The 24909-nt window shown below is 35.7% G+C and overlaps 1 protein-coding gene across 1 annotated transcript in view; it reads left to right on the forward strand.

Annotated features, from left to right (window-relative positions):
* LOC111512607 (probable multidrug resistance-associated protein lethal(2)03659) overlaps positions 1 to 17389 on the forward strand; it is a 35837-nt gene extending 18448 nt beyond the window's left edge. Inside the window, exons 5-10 of the mRNA XM_074170863.1 lie at positions 2212 to 2790; positions 3181 to 3819; positions 3919 to 4276; positions 4330 to 4480; positions 11324 to 11554; positions 16383 to 17389. Of these exons, the coding sequence (XP_074026964.1) occupies positions 2212 to 2790; positions 3181 to 3819; positions 3919 to 4276; positions 4330 to 4480; positions 11324 to 11554; positions 16383 to 17305 (2881 nt within the window). The 3' untranslated portion in view covers positions 17306 to 17389. The remainder of the gene's footprint in view (positions 1 to 2211; positions 2791 to 3180; positions 3820 to 3918; positions 4277 to 4329; positions 4481 to 11323; positions 11555 to 16382) is intronic.
* Positions 17390 to 24909: the final 7520 nt, after the last annotated feature.

The raw sequence follows: 24909 nt of genomic DNA on the forward strand, positions 1-24909 counted from the left end.
TGATTGTCGGTAGGTAGGTAGCCGGGCGGTTCAACGTGGGTGCTTTGTTCATTCAGTCAATCGGCCGATGTGTGAGTCGATGGTTCAAGCCCCAGACTGAACGCTCGATTTTCACTTGCTATCGTCCAACCCGTGTTAGGAATCACACGTTTAAAGGTAAGACCTCGTTAGTCCATGGCTTGCACAAGTTTCGACTTCTGAGGGTTATCGTTCGTAGGGGTGCGATAGCTGGTTAACGGAAAAAACATATTTTGAACATATTTGAACATAATTTAAACATATTTTAAAAACAAAGTCAGCCGATTATAACATGGTGGATTAACATTTTTGCTATCTGCTTGAACATGAAGAAAAAAATTTTTCAATGATTTCTTCATATGCTACTGTCAAAGAAAATTAATGTCAGCTTGCTACATCTCAGTGCAAAGTTTGTCAGATGGTACCTTGAAAGGTGAACCGCAGCAGCATCTATCACTTACTGAATCTTATCAGCAGACGACTACTTCGACTAACAGCTAGTTGATTTTTTCATTATTAACTAATTCAAATCCCGAATGCATTTTACGAAGTTTCACTCGAAATGAAATAATTGACCAAATTTGTACCTTGCTCCTAGACCATTTGATTATCTCATATTTAACATTAGTCGTTTGATGTTTGATTGTATTCATTTGTTATTGTGTACATTGTTCTGTTATACAAGCATTGTGATATTTCTTTATTATTTGTATATATGACGATATATTTATAACTTGTTACAAATATTTGTAACTAGGATGTAACTATTCTATTCTATTCTATTCTATTCTATTCTATTCTATTCTATTCTATTCTATTCTATTCTATTCTATTCTATTCTATTCTATTCTATTCCATTCCATTCCATTCCATTCCATTCCATTCCATTCCATTCCATTCCATTCCATTCCATTCCATTCCATTCCATTCCATTCCATTCCATTCCATTCCATTCCATTCCATTCCATTCCATTCCATTCCATTCCATTCCATTCCATTCCATTCCATTCCATTCCATTCCATTCCATTCCATTCCATTCCATTCCATTCCATTCCATTCCATTCCATTCCATTCCATTCCATTCCATTCCATTCCATTCCATTCCATTCCATTCCATTCCATTCCATTCCATTCCATTCCATTCCATTCCATTCCATTCCATTCCATTCCATTCCATTCCATTCCATTCCATTCCATTCCATTCCATTCCATTCCATTCCATTCCATTCCATTCCATTCCATTCCATTCCATTCCATTCCATTCCATTCCATTCCATTCCATTCCATTCCATTCCATTCCATTCCATTCCATTCCATTCCATTCCATTCCATTCCATTCCATTCCATTCCATTCCATTCCATTCCATTCCATTCCATTCCATTCCATTCCATTCCATTCCATTCCATTCCATTCCATTCCATTCCATTCCATTCCATTCCATTCCATTCCATTCCATTCCATTCCATTCCATTCTATTCTACTCTACTCTACTCTACCCTACCCTACCCTACCCTACCCTACCCTACCCTACCCTACCCTACCCTACCCTACCCTACCCTACCCTACCCTACCCTACCCTACCCTACCCCACCCCACCCCACCCCACCCCACCCCACCCCACCCCACCCCACCCCACCCCACCCCACCCCACCCCACCCCACCCCATCCCATCCCATCCCATCCCATCCCATCCCATTCCATTCCATTCCATTCCATTCCATTCTATTCCATTCCATTCCATTCCATTCCATTCCATTCCATTCCATTCCATTCCATTACATTACATTCCATTCCATTCCATTCCATTCTATTCCATTCCATTCCATTCCATTCCATTACATTACATTACATTACATTCCATTCCATTCCATTCCATTCCATTCCATTTCATCCCATTCTATTCTATTCTATTCTATTCTATCTTCAGTTTTCACTGTTTAAACCGATTGTTACATTAAAACACTTTCTATTCTATTCAATAGATGGCGTTCCATGTAACTTTCTGCTTCATACGAAATATGATTGTTTATATATATATATATATATATATATATATATATATATATATATATATATATATATATATATATATATATATATATATATATATATATATATATATATATAATGAATTGAAATCAATAAATTTGCCACGAGTTTATAGTTTCACCACTCCATATACCATTTTCAGGAAAGAACTAACTAGGATGCTTCTAGAGTTCTACATGAGATCTCTCCTGATTGTGGTCGGTGTTCTGTCCTCGAATATTGGGTTATACATTCTGATAATAGCCTATATCTGGATGGGTTCCTCAGCAGATACATCAATTGTGGTTTACCTCGTCACTAATTTCAAAGAATTGAAGAGAACTATTGGTGTTGATCTACCTCGGAATATAGGAAGGGCTGCAGAAATGGTTTCTGCAGCATCTAGAATAAACAAGGTACTGTCTGCAGACGAGTCGCATTGCAGTTCATGTTTTCATGTTGACAATCCAATTGTGGAACTGAAGAGAGTTACAGTTCATGTAGGAGGACTGGAAATATTGAAAGACATTTCCTTTGAGGTCGGTGCAGGATTAACAATAGTTACTGGGAAGATTGGATCTGGCAAGAGTACTCTTTTAAATACTATCCTGGAAAAGAACCTGTTGAGTTCAGGGAAAGTCCACATACGTGGTAGTATTTCTTATGCATCACAAGATCCATGGTTGTTTCCCTCTACGATCAGGCAAAATATTTTGTTTGGAAAAAAAATTGATGAGAACCGGTAAGAATAATGATAGATTCATAGTGTTTATTGCTGAACATAGAAATATTCGTATTACAATCATATTATGCATTATATTAAGAAGTTGACTAAATTTTTCATTCCAAAAGTTGGTAAACAGTGACAAAAAAATTTAATGAATGAATGAGTGAATGAATGAATAATGAAACTTAATATGAATACAGTAATTTCAAGCAACTGTTGGCAATTCAGATCACTTATGATTCATTATGACATTTCGTTTCTTTGGGATTGTTTTACCTTACTGAAGTTTCAGATTCTTTTTGATTTGTAACATAATCAAGGAGACAGAGAGAAATTGTTCAGATGGACAACATTTCAGTTCCAATACAATTTTGAATAGAGATAATTCTGGTATTTTTTTAACAGATATCGACGAGTAATCCAAACATGTGCTCTACAGTATGACTTTGATCTGCTGGATAAATCAGATGAAACTATTTTAACTGATAATGGAGCAAATTTGAGTAAGGGACAAAGAACCAGAATAAATTTGGCCAGAGCAATTTATAACGATAGTAATATTTATCTACTGGATGATTCTTTGAGTTCTTTAGATTCTTGTGTCCAAGATTATGTCTTCAACAAATGTATCAAAACTTTTCTGAAGGATAAAATATGTATCCTTGTCAGCCAAAATATGGCTCATGTCAACAAAGCAGATACTGTCATTATTATGGACGAAGGAAAAATAAAAGAAATTAAAAGATTTAATAGAAAAGCGTCACAAGATGAAGAAGTTCGTTATGAGGAACAAAATGTAAAGAAAATAGCAAGTGATGAAAGTATTGAGGACGAATTAGATGAAACTGCATTATTGATAGAAATAGATGACTCAAGAAAAAATCTAATTTATAGGGAAGAGAAAAAAGAGGGGAAGGTATTGATCGATGTATACCACAAGTATGTTATTTTTGGAGGAGGATATATCTTACTTCTGATGAATTTAGCGTTAGGAGGACTTACACAGATTTCTGGAAGTTTCGCTGATAAGTTTCTGACCATGTGGTGAGTCCAGATAGGTTTTAATTGCTGTTGGTTTTTGATAATCAAACTATCAATATAGATGCATGGAAAGTAACTGATTTTATTGGATTATTTTTTCAGGGTGGACGATAAACAGAAAATTTTGACGTTGAGAAACCAGTTTTCAAATTTTTCCACCGAGAATATCACTATCAATCAGACATTAGTACAAGCTGAAGCACAAGAGAATCACACTTTGAGACTATATTCTATTCTACTTTTCACAGCTACTGTCCTGGTACTGATAACTACGTACGTGAATTTCGATTTTTGTAGACGAGCATCCATTAAAATTCACCAAGTTCTGGTTCGCAGCATTATGAGAGCATTTCCTTCCTTCTTCGATTCTTGTTATATTGGTAATATATTGAACAGATTTTCAGAGGATTTGGCACAACTAGATGAAAACTTTCCTTTCATTTTCCGGGAATTACTGGAGGTGCGTTGAGAAACTTGAAGGATGAAAATAATATACACATTTTTCCGTTTTAGGACATGTTTTCAATCATAGGTCAGATAAGTCTGGTACTAACTGTTGATAAATATTTCCTAGGGTATATTTCCATCGCATTCATTGTGCTTCTTATGCTAGGGAAAGTGTATATTCCTTCTGGGCGGAGTTTGAAGAGGCTGGAAGCATCAAGTGAGTTATTGAGTGTTAACAATCAATCAATCAATCAATCGAACATTTATTGAATCAGTGTTCATTTACAATCACATTAGGCAAACATCATCATAAAATACTGGCTGATACAACAGGTCAAACTATTATAGAAAAACAAATACAAAGCATAACTTAAATAAAAATAAAATCACTAAGCTACAATCAAATTTAGATTATGACTCAAGGAGAAACTCATCCACAGAGTAGTATGCTTTTTGCAATAGAAAAACCTTAAGCTTCCTTTTAAAGACATTGATGTTTGAGGACTTAATGTCATTACTAAGCTTATTATATAGTTTAATCCCACAGCACATGGGGTGATTCTTCGATACTGTCAATCTACTATAAGGCTGATAAAGTTGAAGGTTATTTCTGGTGAAATGTTCATGGATTTGCTCATTTCTAGAAATAATTGAAATATTTTTTCTTATATATATATATCAGAGTTTGGTAGATATACAAACTAGGCATTGTTAATACACTATAACGAATGAATAATGGCCTGCAGTTTGCACTTGAAGATGCCCCAGCCAGAATTCTGATTACCTTTTTCTGAATAACAAACACTTCATCAGCTTTAGTTGATAAGCCCCACTGTTCAAGACCATAGGAAATCACTGACTGAATTAAACTGTGGTATAAAAGCATGAGAACATCAAAAGAGATTGTTTGTTTCAACCTACGAAGTAAATATATATGTTTACTGAGCTTCAGTTTGACACTATCAACATGGAAACTCCAGGTAAGTTTATTATCAATATCAACACCCAAGAATTTAGTACAATTAACTTGATGTAAAGTTTCATTATTTAATCTTACCAAATAGCTTTTATCAATAGTTATATTTTTAGTAACAAAGTTGAGCATTTGAGATTTGGCAGAATTTAGCAGCAGACCATTTGTAGAACACCACTCCTCAATTTGATCAGTTACTTCATTAGCATTGACAATTACTTCGGACATAGTTTCCGCAGATACCAAGATATTAGTGTCATCCGCAAAAATTATAATAATGGAAGCTTTCGAACAAAATTTCGGAAGATCGTTAATAAAAACCAAAAATAAAAGAGGTCCTAAAACAGAGCCTTGAGGTACCCCTCTCACTATACATTTACTTACAGAGTTAATTCCATTCACACAGACCAGCTGACTACGGCCAGTTAGGTAAGATCTAACCCAATTCAATGCAGGACCACGTATACCATAAAACTGCAATTTGTGTAGCAGTATGTCATGGTCAACGAGGTCAAAAGCTTTGCTCAAATCAAAAAATAACCCCAAAAATCAAACGTAAAATCTTAAGAAATTATGGTATACAGAGTGGTCCATTAAATGGAAGTTTCGATAACTTTCTGTAATGCACTTAGAATGGCTTTGAATCAAATAGCATACAGGGTTAGTCGGAATATATTGAATTTGAGGAATGAAGAATAATGCACCAATAATAAATTGATAATAGTAAAAAAACATTTTTGAAAACAATTTTTCCATATCTTTCATTCCTATAAAAAATATTCCACTATCTTAGGCAGTCCGCCACAATGGATGTGCAAAAATACGTGTATGGAAAATTTCAGCTCAATTGATTGAGTATAGAGGTGTATTGTTTATATAAAGATTAAGTCGGACGTGGACAACGTGTACAAAAAATTTGTCAAATCCGCTGAACATGACATCAAAGACAATACAAATAAATATATAAATAACATATATAAATAACAAAAAAGGTTCTACTAGTATTACGGACAAAATGTCCTACCGAGGACAATTTTCAGATACTCCTTTAGATATTCTTGAGAGCTTTGCTGATTTTTTCTCAAACTTTAATATTCAATGGCTTCAAGTCCGTGGAATATGCAGCTATCTCGGGTGTTCCACAAAAAAGCAACCTAAGTCCACTTCTCTTTAACGCCTTCATAAACGAAATAGTTGAGGTCATTGACATCAACTGTTTGATATACGCGGATGACCTGAAATTATATTGTGAGATCAATGGCATCGAGGACTGCTTTCAACTCTCCCTCAATTTGAAACGTGTTGAGCAATGGTGATTTCGCAATACTCTTTCTTCAAACGCGAGTAAATGTAATGTAATAACGTACACACTAAACAATCGTCCATTTTCATATCAATATTTAATAAACGGTATTCCACTTCAACGGCCTCTCACATTCACCGATCTAGGTGTTACCTTCGACACAAAACTTTACGTCGTACCACACATTGAAGCCATACTCACTGCTGCAAACAGAATGTATTGATTTATTGCACGGATGTCCAGAGATTTCTTGGATCCATCTACATCAAAAACGTTATACCATGCTTTCGTCAGATCAAAATTAGAATATGCATCCATAATCTGGAATCCATCTCATCAGTTGTATACAGAGGAAGTTGGATCAGTACAACGTCGTTTCCTAAAACTTCTCTCCTACAGATCAGATAATATCTATCCATCATTTGGATTTCCCCATGATGCATTATTACAGGTGTAACCTGTAGAACAGTGTATAAATAAATAAATTTCGGGTATAGCAAATAATAACAAACATTTTTTAATGAAAATGGCTTTATTGTTTCTCGAAATATTTCCCTTGATGATCAATACACTTTTGCATTTGCTCAAACTCCTTGTCAAAGCAGTTCTTCCATTTCTCATGGGACACCTCCAAAACATGGTTTTTGAACGCTTCAACTGCTTCTTCGGCGCTCGAAATCGTTGATCACGCAGTTTACCTTCAATATTCGGGAACAAGAAGAAGTCATTGTGTGCCAAATCAGGACTGTACGAAGGATGAGTGATCAATTCGATGTTTTGACTGTTCAAAAATTCACCTGTTTGATGACATGTGTGCGAGCTCGCATTGTCTTGATGGAGAATAATTCGTCTTCTGTGGTTAGTTTTGACGAATTTCTCTGGAGACTTCCGGCAAACAAATGGTCGTGACCGTTCTACGTTGCTCAAGAGGAACAGTGACCACATGACTCATTGGGCCGAAGAAACAGAGGACCATTTGCTCCGCTGTGCTTCTTCCACGAACAACTTCTGTTGAATTCAGCTCGTCTTGGAATACTTACATAGTACCTCTCTCTCTCTCTATTTTGGATGGTCGTTGCTTCGTACCTTCAGGCGCATAAGACCAATGCTACTCCTGTTGGTTAACAGGATCTTCGTTGGGGGGCGCAGCGGTCTTAGACGAAGCAATGCTGCCACTCATTTTTTTTCGAACTTTCTTTTTTATTATAAAAACAATTCTTTGAATGATACAAACAATTTGGTTTTTATGAAGTCGCCTCCTGCTTGGGAGACCTTTTGGTTTATTTTTTCACATATACAGCCCCCTTTACGTGGTTATCCGAACCACCCCGGCCTGGATACCGGCGTGAATAAAGAGGGCCCTTTATTCATTACTTTTTTAAAGACACTCTAACATTTCCGTATTTAACACAATGGACTAGCACAACACAAAACGGAGCCCCACGATAGCACATGGTATCCGCGTACCTTCTTTGTGGGCGGACGTTATCAGCACGTCTGTCTACTACCACGGCCACTACGGAACTCACATACATAGTCGATTACTGTTTTGTTTCCATATATTCATGATTCGTCACCTGTCACGATTTTATACACGTCTTTTGAAGCACCACGGTCGAACTTTCCAATCATTTACTAGATCAACAGTACCCTTCCGGTACATGTTGTTTCTAGCTTTATTTGTTTTTTTTTTATCATTTTTATAGATTGTATATTTATCGTATTTATATGGAACTACAAATAAATATTATTATTATTATTATTATTTGGCATCGAGAGTTTAAATGATTTGAAACAATTGGTTTAACAACAATTCCCTTTTTAGTTTTGTTCCGTTAAGGCTGACATCATTCACACGTTTCAATGAACAATTTTACCATTTCCTGTGTTTAGTTGTAATACTTTTCGTTTAATAATTTTGTTGTTGCTTGACGCCCTTCATGCCCAGTTTCCTGATGGGCAGCTTTAATCGCATCATAACATTCACTCAAACGTAAAATAATATTTCCAGATCTTCTATGTGGAATTACATAAGATGATTCGATTCTTTGTGAATCATAAATATTTATCACATGATAATCACTCTTGTTACTACTGTCAGGTCCAGTTTCACGTATTCTCTTGATGCGTTACAAAAGTTTACTATATTCGAAATAATTCATCAATTTTAACTTTCGCGAGTTTTGGTCGTAAACTTCTAATAATTAATAGGTTTTCAAACTGTTGCTGTTGATTCATTTTTACCTATTCTTAAACAAATTTCATGAGACACAACTGTACACCGTCACAACACACAAAACTTGAAACACAACCCCACTAAATTACCCAAAGAGAATTGGTTGGTTTACATGATAACCAACTCGCGTTGGTTGGTTTACATACTAACCAACTCGTTGGTTATTATGTATTACTACCAATATCAGGTCCACACTTTATTCAACTAATGTGGATAGTTTACAAACTAGCCAAAAATGCTAGCTAATTTGTGTAATTTCCTTGTGGTTTGTGTGTTAGCGATAAATTTTGTATAGTTTATATCATAAACTAGCTGGATAGTATACAAACCAGCCATTACTCGTAGCTATTTTAGTGAAAATATGATTTTTCATCAAAATAACCAGGCAGTTGGATAGTTTCTATACTATCCAACAAGTTTATATAATAGCCAAGTGAATACTTTAACCGTAACATTTACAGGGTTCCTAGAGACATGCTACGGGTTATCATTATCTATTGGTGGTACAAACATCTGGTTGTTGTTGGTACCAAAGAAGAGAATTCGAAAAATCCATTTAGTGTTTTCTATTTTTTCATCAAATTGTTACCATCACAATTTTTCTCCTATGATATGCAGTCATTTAGATTGTGCTTCAAACTTTGAGTCTTTTATTTACCTACAGGACATGACTCATCAGTTGGTAGATGAGATGAGACGAATGTGACCTAGCTGAAGACGAAATTTCCATATTTCTTCAAATGAAATTGTTTATCAATAAATTATATTTTTGCAAATACAATGACATTGGTCCATGATTTGAAATATTACGATAAGACCTCCAAATGTTATATTGCAAATGGTATGTTGCCTTTTGAATAATCAAAGAAAGAGCTGGGCTCTCTCTTTAGATAATCGTTTATGTTATTTTTGAATTTCAAGCTGGTGTGATTGTACACTTTGTCTTATCTGAAAAAGGATATATCTAATCAGATCCGGTCGAAAGACCAGCAATAATTCATTTATAAGTGTTCTTGGTAAAAATACACCACTATATTTTGTGCTGTCAATTGTTAACAATTATCAATTGTTAGCAACGAAGGTTGCTATGAGAAAGTTGAAATATGATTGACACAAATGTACAAAACATAAACTCACATAGGTACAAAATATTTTAAATATCAAATGAATTCAACCAATTACAAAATGGAATATCATCTTTTGTTTGAAGGTGATTGACAATGTTTCGTAGTGCATTTCATTAATTTGGACTTCCATTGTCTAATATGATATAAATTGATTTGAAATCCCTGAAAGAATCTATGAAAAACTAAAAAGATTAGCTGAAAAATACTCCAAAGTGATGGTGGAACAGGCTTCAGCTAAAAGACAGCAAAAGCTCCCACAAGGAAGAGATGTCGTCACAATCAGTACTTGTACTTCCCTATATTAGAAGATTGTCGGAAAGGATAGGAAGGATTGGGTCCAAGTATAACATCAAAACCTGCTTCAGATCTGGGAACACTATCCGTAGCAGCCTCACGAAAACCAGGCCACAAAACGAGGAATGCGATTCCAAGAATTGCATTTACCGAATACACTGCGAGTGCGGAGAATCATACATCGGTGAAACTAAGAGGCCATCGAAAGATCGTATTGACGAGAACAAGAAACACACACAGCGAGGAGAAATCAGCAAATCCGGAATAGCAGAGCATGTTTGGACTCATCAACATAATATCAAGTGGGCTCAAGCTGAAATTATTCACAAGGAGGAACACTGGTTCAGGAGAAAATTCAAAGAAGTCGCATAAATGTTGTCCAACAACGCATTTAGCCAAGCCAGCGTGTAGATACGTAACACATGGAAACCTCTAATCAAGCGGAATACGACCAACTTCCGCCAAACGGTCAGCTCCCGCTGAAAGCGATGAAGAGGAGAGAGGGGATAGGTGAAAGCACTCTAATGACCTATAAATAGTCAGATCTTGGAGGAATAAGTCCAGTTGTCACCCGAAGTCGTGAAGTCACTTGGTTTGGAATCTTTTGATTTTCATTTCTTGTTAATAATTTTTCAATTATCAGCTCGTGTTAATAGTTCAATTTTTTTTGTTTGGTTGTTACTTGGTATGTTGCTTGGTTGTAATTTCAGTTCTTTGCTTAATATAATTGTTATTTTTCAGCTAAACTTTTTAAATTTTTACAGATTCTTTCAGGGATTTCAAATAAATTTATATTATATTAGACGATGGAAGTCCGAATTAATGAAATGGAAATCATCTCCTAAACCCACCCGTTTCGGATATATTCGTAGTTCATCTTCAATGAAACATAAAATGTGCTCTTGGGATGATCTGAAGTTTCGTAATGATATTTTACTTGATGGAATCTCTCAGCTGGTAGTATATCGTACATGATGTACTGCCATTCAAAGATGGGGAGAGAACCACGAAATGGAACCACGAGTATCGTGTAAAAGTAATTTGTAGCCCTGTATACCTTCAGTTATACATCTCGAACTTCAATTTTGGAAATATTCAGGTTGAATAACGAATATTTTGTTTTCTAGCTCGAAGTCCTATGGTTGGCCATCTGAATGCTTCTTTGGAAGGCTTGAAAACTATCAGAGCTTCGAAGGCAGAAGATATCCTCAAGAACGAGTTTGATCGTCATCAAAATCTATATACATCAGCCTTATACACATCAATTTGCGCAATGAGCGCATTCACCTTCTTCATGGATTTAGCTAGTTGCGTTCTGATTATAGTTGTGGTTATCCATTTTCTCTTCATAGACACAGGTAAGATATCCAGTAAAATACTTCATTGAATGATTTTCCGATCGTTGTCGTTCTTTGTTTAGTAAGAACAGACTGTTGGTTGATAATGGAAGTCACAGCATTCTGGAAATAACCTCTGACTTTATGCCTCCAACTGTCAACTACGAACTGCCTTATAAAGTACTATTCCCGAGTAGAGAGGACTGGATCCTCCGGGAGAAGGAAATATTAAGAGCAGATAGTTGTTGGTTCACAGATGGATCAAAAATACCTTCCGGTTCTGGTGTTTTCAGTCGCAGACCCAGAACAGAGCTATCTACCTTCCTAGGAACTTATGCGACTGTATTTCAAGCAGATATTTACGCTATTGAATTGTGTGCGGAGAGATTGGATGAATCTAACCTCACACACAAGTCAATAAAAATATTCTCGGACAATCAAGCGGCGTTGGAAGCTCTTGGCTACTACCGAGCAACGTCTAAATTGGTAGCATACTGCCGAAAACGACTCTCCTCGATAGGAAGACTTAACAGATTGTCTCTGGTCTGGATTTCTGGCCATACTGTCTTGAAAGGCAATGAGGCTGCTGTCTCCCTTGCAAGGGAGGGTACTGCAATCAGCTTCATCGGACCAGCACCTATCATTGTCATCGCTTTAGGCTTTGCCAAACAAAAATTGAACACCTGGATGGCAAGAAGATTTATGGACTTCTGGCAGAATCTTCTAGGATTGGCTCACTCCAAGGCGTTTATTCACCCTTCAAAGTTTGTTACCAAACAGTTGTTGGACTAAAGTAGGGATGAACTACGATGTCTAACAGGCCTTCTCACAGGTCATTGTCATTTGAATCATCATATGAAGAGACTTGGACTGTCGGAAGACAGTATGTGTCGCCTCTGTCTGGAGAATGATAAAACAGCAGAGCATATACTTTGTGCCTGCCCCGCTACCTACCTAGTAAGAATACCTGTCGAAAGCATTTATTCAACCATTATCAAAACCGATACCCTCGCAAGCTTCACCCGCCCAACTGACGAAAATACCGTGTAGCGAAACGCGTCTTGAATGCAAATTACTGTGAAAATTCTATCATTACTATTATCATGGATAGTGTTATCAATTTGTATCAAGTAACTGTAATCATAATTTGGAACTAGCTTCGATACCATGAATCATATCATCATTCTCTATCTGCCCAAGCTCAATTCATAGACAGAAGTAGTTCAATGTAGACTATTTATTTGAAGGTGGTTTATTTGAAGGTGGTTGACAATCTTTCGTGGTGCATTTCATTGGTTCGAACTTTCATTGTCTAATATGATATAAATTGATTTGAAATTCCTGAAAAAATCTATAAAACTAAAGCTGAAAAATAACAATTATAGTTATAGTAACAAAACTGAAATTACAATAAAACAAAATACAAGCAACAATCAAAAATCAAAAAAATGAACTAACAACACGAGATGAAAATTAAAAATTGTTAACAAGAAATAAAAATAAAAAATCAAAAGATTCCAAGACAAATACTTCACGACGTTTCGATTGTTGGTATCCATAATCATCTTCGGGTGATAACTGGACTTATTCCTTCGAGATCTGACTATTTATAGGTCATTCGAGTGCTTCCACCTATCGCCTCTTCCCTCTCACCGCTTCATTGGATTTAGCGGGAGCTGACCGTTTGGCGGTAGTTGGACGTGTTTCGCTTGATTACCTATAGGTTTCCATATGTTGCGTATCTATATGATTTGGTTCTGTTTATTACATTTCCAGAAACCTAATAATATTGATGATTGATATTGAGCGACACGCTGAGAGTATATTTAACCGCAATAACTGATCATCATTCAATAATAGTATCAAATAAGCACAAAGTAACAAAGTGCCATCAACAAACTTGAATCACTGAAAATGATTTATTGCGAAAAAAATTGAACAAAGAAGACTGGCAAGACATTTACATAGCCGATAATGCAGATAAAGATAATAATTTACTCATATGTAGGTAAGTTGAAAAAATGAATGAAAATACAAAAAAAAAATAGGTTCAACAAAGAATTTAAAAAAAGGAATGGATAACGCAGGGACTCGTAAGAAATAGACTCTTAAGGAAAACAAAACAGACCCAGAAAACAGAACAAAAAACAGAATTTCGAATATATAAAAATGAACTGAATTTATTATTGAAAAAAGCAAAAACCAATCTCTACCAATATATCATAGAAAAAAGCAGCTCATGTAATAAAATCCTCTGGGAATCTGTTGAAAAATTTTATAAAGATGGTAAAAAAAAGTACCTACTGAAGAAACGATCGCGGATACCTACCTTTCTTCAGTTTCTGCGGTTGGCATCAAACTGGCTGAAAAACCACGCAGCTTCAACATTACGATGGAAAAACGAAAGCACAAAATAAAAAGCTTTCCTTTTTTCCTACCACAGTCGTAGATGCACTTAAACAATGACAAGTTTAATGTGTGATCTCTTCAAACCAATAGCATAAAAGATATCAAAGAAGATATCTACTTTGTAAAAAATAATATACTCGTGAGTAGTTAATTTGATGTCATTAGTGGAAATTCAACTCAGGTCGCTGTAGCTCATGTGATTGATTATATGTATCGGTAACTAGACAATAATCAGCCAAAGACTTAGAGAAAGCTCTCTACACAATTAGTCATTCTAAATTGCTGTAAAAAATGGGATTGCAGAGGAAGTCATTCGACCTTATTAAGAGCTATCTTGAGGAAAGAACGCAATACGTAGAAATAGACAACGTTACCAATAAACCAACTATTATGGAATTTGGTGTCCCACAGGGTACCGTACCGAGGCCAATCCTTTCCAACCTGAATGATATTTTTGAAATCATCACCAGGCGTACTATGGTCAGCTTCGCCTCACACTCATAAGATGATGTCAAAGTAGTTGCTAAAGATGATTTCAAATGAATAAAAAAATGGTTTGACCAAAAGCTGTTAACAGTGAGTGCTAACAAAACGAAACATCTCCTGTCAGTGTAACTAACCTAACTTTTTCTCTTCGAAAATGGGTGAAAATATTGATAATACCAATATGGAGAATAGTAGCGGACAGTATAAAATACCTTGGCACTATAGTCGATAAACACCTCAAATGAACTCTCCAAAAAGATAATGTTATGAAAAAGTCACAATGTCTTTACCAAAATAAATTACCTCAAGGAATATGAAGGGTTGAAACATCTTGCTTTATTGTATTGCTCACTTATGCAGTCACATCTGTGTTATGGCATCATCGGGTGGAGTGGTGTTGGAAAAACCTTTCTATATAACTTCGAAACGCTCCATAAGAGCGTATTAAAAATTATACATGGAAAGAAGCATAATTTTTTTCGAAATCTTATTTCGAGAAGAAATATGTGAAATCCTGGGCTTTTATCTGTCCTCGAATCCAAATGATTAAAAAATTGCTCACCTCATTCTTAGTTTCTCATTTCCTGATTACTATCATCCTAGTACATTTTATGTACTTGCTAAGCCGAATTTCATTTTTTTCAATCAATGATTCAATATAAGGCTTCAATTTATGAATCATATTAAGTAGGTATTTCATGCATGAATGTTATAGTTTACTTTATGTATTTATGGATATGTTCCTTTGTTTTATTCTCCAGCCCTATTAAATGTATTTCATGTTATTCAGTAGTATTTTGTCACATCTAACTAGAAAAAAAACTGTCTGTTTTTATCGATTCGTAATTACTTTATCTCTCGAAACATGCTTGAACTACTCACACATACCAGTACTACTGTTCTTGCTAATGCTTCTGTGGGCTACCTGAGTTCATTCAAGTCATTGAGATTTGTGAAATTTATTGTATTTATTCCGAATCTATATAAATGAATAAACATTATTATGAATCAACATTTATCAGGCATATTAGCTTGTATGAGCCTGAGGGTGGGAAACGAATTGTTTCTATAAATGCAGCACTTCTCGTTCCCCACAACGGATTCAATATCCCGTGGAGCGTAGGGCAACACCGGTGCCTCGTCAATACCGTAAAAGTTCCGTTGAAGCTAGTAAATCACTCTGAGGGCTACATTATGTCAAAGAAAATAGTCTGGGACCGCATTTGCTGTACATGTTTGACCGCAAGTGCATTGGTGTTCCAGGTGCCTCGCGGCAAGCCATGCACTGTGTGCCTGGAACCTGTATACCTGTTACGCGACTGCGGTGTTGAAAAAAACAGTCTGATAGCCCAAGATGAACCCCTCGGTTTCCAACTTTACCCCACTCGACCTGAGGAAAGCGAAGCGAAGCTTTGAAGAGTTGAAGTCTTCAATGTTGTTAAAGAAGACCTCATCTTTATGTTGCCGCAGGGGTGAAGTGATCTCTGCGGTTTTTATATAGACCTTCCGCTGGACGGGTTCCAACTCGGTTGTGAAAACCTCGTTCAGTGTCGAAAACTAAACCGAATTCATTAGCCGCTCGGGCAGCTGTCACAAAGATGAATACTCTAACTCCTGCTCTCTCATGGTCGCGGACCAAGAGAGACCGAACTCTTGATGACTTTACAGGCTCCATCCAGTACCATTCTGTGATGTAGATACTCCAAACTCAAAAGTCCACAGCCTTCATGTGGACAAGGGAAGTATGACCGTGGAACGGATGATTTGGAATCCAAACTCCTATGGAGATGTATCATTTTATGGGTCTTCACGTCGAGTTGATACCTACACTCTACTTCTCAGTGTCTTGATCAATTTATATTTACGGTGTTGCAGAAAGTTACTTTAATCAGATTTTGCAAAATATTTCTTTATATTTCATCTAACAAGTATTTCATTTCATAATTTTTTATAGGTGCGAGTTCTGGTAACGTGGGTCTTGCATTGACGCAAGCTTCAATGCTTGGAAGTACCATTCAGTACGCAATTCGAAAATTGTCAGTATTAGAAAACTCTATGACGTCTGTAGAGAGGATCCTGGAGTACACAGAAGTTCCTTTGGAGACGTGTGAGGGGGAAGTACAAAATAACTGGCCAGTGGAGGGAAATGTGACGTTTGAAAATGTTTCACTTTCGTACAGCAAAGAAACTATTCTGAAAGATATATCTTTCAAAACAGAACCGAAACAGAAGCTTGGAGTGATGGGAAGAACAGGAGCAGGAAAATCTTCGATTATTTCATTATTGTTCCGATTGTACGATCATCAGGGAAAAATATGTATTGATGGAGTTGATATAAAAAAGCTCCCCTTGAAATTTCTCAGGGAAAATCTTGCTGTAATACCACATGATCCACTGAGATTTTCTGGAACAGTTCGCTCTAATATTGACCCATATGGTGAATTCGTTGACATAGATCTGGCAGAAGCTCTTGAGAAAGTAAAAATGAAAGATTTCGTTTCAAAGTTGGATCTGAAAATCACGAGTGAGTTGAACTTCAGTTCTGGTCAGAAACAACTCATCTCCTTAGCCAGAGTTCTCCTCAGAAAGAAAAAAATTATTATTATGGACGAGCCACTAGAATATCTGGACTACGAGACGCAGGTCATTGTGCAAAATATCATAAATGAAAATTTTCAAGATTGTACAATATTGATGATTTCTCACAAAGTGCAACCTTTTCTGGAATTTGATGAGGTGATGGTCCTAGATGGCGGTGGAATTATTGAATTTGGAGAACCAGCGATCCTGCAGAGGGATAAAAATGGATGTTTTCATAAATTGGTTGAACAAGCGAGATCCCTGAACCATTTGGATAGTTCAAGTGGAAATAAATAATTTTTTTCATTTTACCATTCGAGATTGTTTGTAATGCAATTTATGACTTTTTTTATATAAATGAATATACAGAATGGTGGATATTATGGTGTATTCAGGAAATTCATTAATATCGTTTTAATTTTCACATCAATTTTTGATGGCTCAAACAATATCACGAGAACTTTGAAATAGTCGGTATGATATAAAATTCAATTTTTTTTTAGCATAAACAAAATGAATTGTCTAAGTAGAGTGAAAAATAAGCCTCATCAAAATATTCTGTATCAAAACTACTTTTTTTCCAAGTTTAAATTAGTAATTTGTGATTTCTGAATAATAAATAAGTACAGAAACGTATATTTGCGAAGAATAAAAACTCAAAGCCGTCTCCACAATGTATTATCACCCTCAGATGTCAGAACGGTAAAACCATCAATCAGTACATGTTTCGAACCTATATAGGTTTATCATCAGCTAATTATTTAAAATTATGGAGAAGAAAATATTTCATAATGGAGAAAAGAAAATTGTCACATGTTACCAATGAATGAATTGTCACAATGACATGTTAATAATGATGAAAAATATATATTTCAAATTTAGTAAACGACGGAAGTTTATAACATTACAAAACATCGAAAAAAAAATGTTTTTCATTATTATCAACATGTCATTATGCCCATTTATTCATTCGTAACAATTGACTATTTTCTTTTCTCCATTATAAAATATTTTCTTCTTCATAATTTTGAATAATTAGCTGATGATGAACTTATATAGATTCGAAACATGTACTAATTTATGATTTTACCATTCTAACATCCGAGGGTAATAATAAATTGTGAAGACGACTTTGAGTTTTAATTTTTCGCAAACCTACTGCACTCCACTTTGAGATATGGACTTCTACCACAGATTAGAAACGTATATGGAAACGAAACGAAGTATATCCTTTCCAGGACACTATATACGCTCTGGAGTACTTTTCAGTAGAGAAATCGAATTATATATAAAGAGGCACATATTTTGATATGTCTCGTCATGTTCGTATTAAAGTTCATGATCTCAACTTGAATATTATATCATTAACGCAATAATGTATGGGTAGTATATCTCTATCTCTTTTTTTTTGTAAGGGGCGAACTTCGTCTTCTAGATCATAATTAGTATTCCCAGTTTGGGACAAATATTAAGTTGTTTGGAAGCTTTGTCCGTTTTTAGGAGTCTGCATAAAGAATGTAAACAGTCACGGCAGGAAATAACTATGTGAATGCTATTTTTCGTGTTTTTTCAGTCCGTGTTCTGCACGTTTCGTCTACTACTGCAGTAGACATTACCAAAGGCGTAATGATAATGGTCGTAGTGCCCGCATTGGTGCTTCCGTTATTACGAACACATTTACTATGATGCCAGTATTTGACTCTGATTCTATATTCTCATAAGTGGGCATGGCTTGGTTTTTCTTCATTGGATTAAATGATCTGTGTGTGATGATTTGTGTACCTCAAGTAGCCAGACTTCATTGATGTTCATTGCCTCTTCGTTTCTATCGTAATTATCCCTGTATTTTTGAATTTCCATTGCCTTTATATATAACCTTGGATAGTAATTTCAAGTTTTATCGAGGAACAAGCATCCCTTCCCTATGTTAAAATGTTACAGACCGGATTGTGAGAATCTTAGAGAAACACGACGTAAAACCAATATTTAGGCCAACAAGAATTATCAGACTGAGTCTAAGATCAGCTAAGCATCCCAGAGAACCTTTAGCAATACTCAGGGTATACCGGTTGGTCTACAATGGAACCACGAAAAGGAGTGTAGGTACCCGTCCCTCTGAACACGAGAAGGCACTCACATTATCTCATTCGAAGATAAAACTCAAAATTACTATGCAATATGGCTTTCGGAAACAAAGATCAACAGGCGAGCTTCTACTCTACTAAACAATACTCAATTAATAAAAACGTCAAAAAATAAAACGAAAGCAGCTTGGAAAATAGTTAAGCCAACTACAAGTAACAACCATTTTTCAAAAACGAATATAACACTTGAAATAAATGATGATTTGACCAATGACCCAGAAATAGTTTCTAATCAATGCAATAACTATTTCCAAAATATTCCACGCCTTTTAATCAACCGAACAAACAAACCCATTCGAAAGACACTGAAAAATAGACATCCTGAAACATTCTTCTATATTCCAGCAACTGAATCAGAAATCTTTAACATTATCCTGAATCTAAAGAGCTCTTACTCACAGGGAGATGATCATATAACAACCAATCTAATAAAAAAGTGTGCAAATCTGTTGACGCAACCATTAACTTATCTATTAAATTGTTCTCCTGAAGAAGGTATTTATCCATCATGCCTCAAAATGGCAAAAATTATTCCGATTCACAAATCAGGAACATTCACAGATTTTCAAAATTTCAGACCAATTGCGTTATTGGGTCCCTTTGCAAAGGTTTTTGAAAAATATGTTGCCAATGGAATAACAGAATTCATGGATAGGTTTGATTTAATGAACACGAATCAGTATGGGTTCCAAAAAGGCGAATCAACCTCAAATGCAATGGTGACGCTTGTAAATAGACTTTCGGAGGAGTTAGACAAAGGTAACATAGTGGTTTGCACCTTTTTGGATTCAAGCAAGGCATTCGATCTTGTCAACCATGAAATTCTTTTAACAAAACTAGAACTGTACGGTTTCAGAGGAGTAGTACATGATTGGCTAAAAAGTTATCTGATAAACAGGATGCAGTATGTTCAAGCAAACAATCACACTTCGCTGAAAACAACAAATGATGTAGGGGTTATCCAGGGTTCTGTTTTAGATCCTCTGTTAAATTTGATATACGTGAATGACCTTTCTGATGAAAGTTGTATAATGTATGCAGACGACACCTCCCTCATAGCTACAGGGAGCCATGTAGAGCAAACAGTCCTGAAGGCCAATGAAGAAATCAAAATATCTGAGGAATGGTTCTCTTCAAATGAATTACTTTTCAACATGGAGAAGACAACGTTCATAATATTTAGTCACTCAAATAATAAACTCGACCACAAGTTGTTGCTGAAATGTAACGGGAGATCTATCACTCAAGCACCTTCTAAGAAGTTCCTTGGGCTGTATGTGAATGAAAGCTGTACATGGACTACCCATATAAATGAAGTGTGCAAAAAACTAGCTCCAAAGTGTTATCTCCTGTACCAACTCAGGAAGACCGTCGAAAAATTAGTACTGATGATAATATATTTTGCACACTTTCAGTCAGTAATGACATATGGAATCATAGTATGGGGAGTATCACAGGAGGCCGATAGGGGACTCAAACTCCAGAAAAGAGCCGTTAGAAATATCGTTGGAGTGGCCAGGAGAGTGAGCTGCAAGAATATATTTGTACAGCTGCATATGTCATGCATATACTGATACATGCCAAAACAGAGTTGGCCTCATTCAAAGCGCTGGAAACGGTGGATATCACACAAGAAATGCAGCAATCCTGGAAGTGCCGAATCACCGTCTCCAAAAAACAGAACGTTGCCCAAAATACATGGCAATAACTTTGTTTAATCATCTACCAAACTGCTACAAAGATCTTCCTTCGAATAAATTCAAAATAGTAGTCAAAAATATATTATTAAAAAAAGCTTACTACTCTATAAGTGAGTATTTGGCAGACACAGATTTTAACTGATTTTATATTTTATGTATGCATGCGTATTTTCAGATTTTATATTTCATCAAACCGCTTGTTATTATTGCTTTTAGATGTTTTTATGTATGATCTGTAATCTGTTTATAAGTAAAGTCTCTTGTTTGTATAATCGAAAACTCGCGTGGACAAACTGTTCCGGACACCTGAGTTGTTCTGTATTATGTATGAAATAGTGTAACAGTTCGCCTTATGAGAAGACGCCCTGTATTTTATTTTTAATTTTGTGGTCTCACATATTTATCTGAATAGGAAAAATTGAAGTTCATGGGGATACGATATCTTACTGAACGGATGTATATAGGATTTGTACGTGCTAAAGGCATATTTCTTAACCACAAAATACAGTGGGTTTATTCATAGTTACTTTGTAAGGGCCAGACGAAAAAACTCATTATTATTGATAGCTGGAGACACTTTGTTTATGAAACGCAGCTGGGTCTTTTGAAAAGTCAGCGATAAGCTGGGAACGTTATGCTAAAAACCACTTAAATACTTAACGAATCACGAAGCGACTGAAAGAACTAAATGATAGAATTGAATTCTCTGATTGGATGTATGGGCCGTAACTTTGCCATTCAATTTTGAGAAGGGAAATATCCGCTGACTCAGGAAAAATTTTGTCGCGGGAAATGGAACGCGAGAGAGTGGGTTTTGCTGGGAAGTCGTGAGGTGTCCGTCGGTGATTTTGGGTCGTCGAAGGGTCGATTTGAGAGAAAATAATTAGAGGGTTTAAGTTTGGGAAGTCGTGAGGTGTCCGTCGGTGATTTTGGGTCGTCGAAGGGCGATTTGAGAGAAAATAATTAGAGGGTTTAAGTTTGGGGAGTCGTGAGGTGTCCGTCGGTGATTTTGGGTCGTCGAAGGGTCGATTTGAGAAAAATCAATTAGAGGAGAATTTTTTTGAGATAAAGTCGGAAAACTAATTAAGTAGTAGGAAGAAAGGGGTAACCGAGAGTTCAGTCGCGAGTTATTCGAAAAGGGTGATATTCAAGGTACTTTTGGGAGTTCGGGAAAAACCCGATTTTCCTTTCCTTCTTTCGGGTTGAAAATTCGACGAGTGAAATTCGGAATTGGTGTTAGATTCAGTGAACCATAAAAGGATTAGCCGCGTTCTATAGCTGAACGGAGGAATAGAGCTATTGGTAAGTAAGTTTTAGGGTTTTTTCGTCTGGTGGCTAACCATATAATTTTATTGAAACACTGTGGGTGAATATTTATTTAAATAGTTTGTCTCATATAGAGTTACCGAATAAAGGGTATGCTTATGAATATTAAATCGAATGCCGGTTGAGCATGCTCTTATGGTCTGGTTGTTAATTTGATGGTCTGGTTTCTTTTTGCTTATTTTTGTCGTTAATATTATATTAATTTGTAAGTTTCGAATTTCTTATATAATTTTTTTATTATACTTATCAACTTTGAAAGCGGTGTATTATTGCCGGTAATTATACTGGTAGGAGAGCAGGGGAAAAAGGGGAACATAGAGTATATTTATATCTCACAATACATGAGAGAACTCACTAGGAAAAGTTCATAAGAGGTATCAATGGCATATCCCGACAAAGCGCCTGGAAGGACTTAAGTGAAGAAGTTTTCTATACTAAAACAGTGCCTATTTGATAGGAGAAGCTAAGCCAAACCTTTGGAGGGTGATTACTTCTGCAGACAACATCTAAGATAGTTCTCTGGTAAGTATCATTCTTCGTTTCTAAATTTCAAATGGTGACAGCGGCTGCTCTAATTTTAAGTTTGGCTATAGTTTTCCCTAGCAAAAAGTATCTTCCGCTTTAAATACAGAGTTCAAACCCATCATAGGGGTTACAAATGGTGACAGCGGTGGGATTTATGTTGAATTTTTCCTAGGGAGAGACACTTTGAATTTTTCTATTGAAGGAGATATTTTGAATTTGTCGACGGGGAGATTTTCTGTTGATTTTTTGTATTTGGGGATTTTTCTTTTCAGAAGGTGGAGACGAAACGGTTATTATTTTTCTCAAGACGTTGGATTGTCGAAGTTTTTGTTGAAAACAAAATTATTTTTCTTATAAATCAATAGGTGAAGTTATGCAATCGACTGAGCCGTGTTGAGATTATTTTTTCAAAGGAAATTTGAAGGGAAAAGAATATTGGGTGAGGGAACTAAATATTGAATAATATTTTGAGAAAGAACAGGAATTTTCGTTAGAACGTGAATGGTTCAGAAAGATAGGACGAAATAAAGATCCATAGATTGAGGAAGTGTAGTTGAATGATGTTGATCGAACTGGTGGAAGTGAATTTTGTGGAATTGACAAAGTAAAAATTTACATGGTACCTTGTCAGATCACATGAAAAAGTTTCTTTTTGTAGAATTGTTGGGGGTTTGAAGAGAATGTCCTGTTGAATGTGTCGAAACGAATTGAATAGGGTTTAATAAAAATAAAAAAAAAACGTTATTTAATGAAGAAAAAATTTAATTGAAAACATTTGGGAAACAAACCTTTTTAAGTATGAAATGATATCGAAACAAAGCATCAAGAATTTTATTGAACGAAAAATGAATTGAATTAGGTTTGGAAAGTGTTCTTTTCGAATAACGTCGAAATAAAAAGTTGAATCAATTATTTTTTTTTAATTTTGGAGCGAAAGCAAAAGTTGAAGGAACTCGAGGAAATAACACATTGAAATGAATAATTTGGGATTTTTTTTTTGAACGAAATTAATTGAATAAAAAGTTGAATTGAATATAATTTTTTTTGTTTTACTGTTGTGTGAAAAAGTAAGTTGGATGATTGTTATTGAATGAAAAAACCTGATTTGAACCCATTGTTTTGCATTCTCTTTTGAAGTAATTGGGGTTAAGTCGGATGACAGAAACAGTTGAAGGGACACCCTAAAGAAAAAATAAAGCCGATTCCTTTAAAATAAAGAGTGAAAAAATGGAAGTAAGAAGTTGAAATCAGAAATAGTAAATAAAAAGTTGATTTCAATCGGGTAATCAAGTAGGGATTTTCAGAGTAGGTTCGTCGGAGAGAAGCCAAAAAAAAAAATAAAAAATAAAAATAAAGGTAGTATCGCTTTCTAGCTATAATTTTTGATGCATGTAAAGTTCACCCACTTATACTAACCCATAAAAATGATTACAACCACAGGAACAACTAGTACCACATGTACTTCACCGATATATACGAGGGCCGAAATGATGATGCCAATGGCGTACTCATTGGGAATGATTGCGTCAACCCTGGATGTTTTTTCCGGAAAGGAGGTTATTAAATATTTTGAAAAACTAGAGCAAAGGTCTAGCTTAGACGGATGGTCTGAGGACCAAACTGTCAAGTTATTGAAATTTAAATTAGTAGGTGAAGCTTACAATTTTTTTAAAGCCGATCCAAATTTGGATACATTGTCTTACAGCGATCTTAAAGCACGATTTATTGGAAAATTTAGACCGATTAAATTACCAGGGGAGAACCAATTGATGTTGAGTAGGTGTTATCAAAGGTACGAAGAAGATGTCTCAACTTATTGTACGAGGTTACGCGCCTTAGGGGCCAAGCTGTTAAACGAAGATTTGGAAAGAGCTGAAGCCACAGAAATTGCGGGATTGAAGAAAAAGAATAAGGAAATTATAATGAATCAATTTAAGATAGGACTACGGAAGGATTTATTGAGAGAAGTTGGAATTTTGTTGCTAAGGGAACCAGATTTGGACCTGGATAAGGCAGAAACACTTGTGAGGCTACAAGAGACTACACTTATGATGATTCAAGGGAAAAGAAACTCTTCGAATGTTTCGCAAATCGATCAGGAAAAGATCTGTTTCAATTGTGGGAAAATGGGACATCTATCTACAGTTTGTCGAAGTGGACGAGAAAGAATGCCGAGCAAGAGTTTTAGTTGCTACAAGTGTGGAAA

The sequence above is a fragment of the Leptinotarsa decemlineata genome, unplaced genomic scaffold (assembly GCF_025532065.1).
Source record: "Leptinotarsa decemlineata unplaced genomic scaffold, Ldec_3_MD MMD2_tig00000008_RagTag_RagTag, whole genome shotgun sequence".
In the NCBI taxonomy this organism is placed as follows: domain Eukaryota; kingdom Metazoa; phylum Arthropoda; class Insecta; order Coleoptera; family Chrysomelidae; genus Leptinotarsa; species Leptinotarsa decemlineata.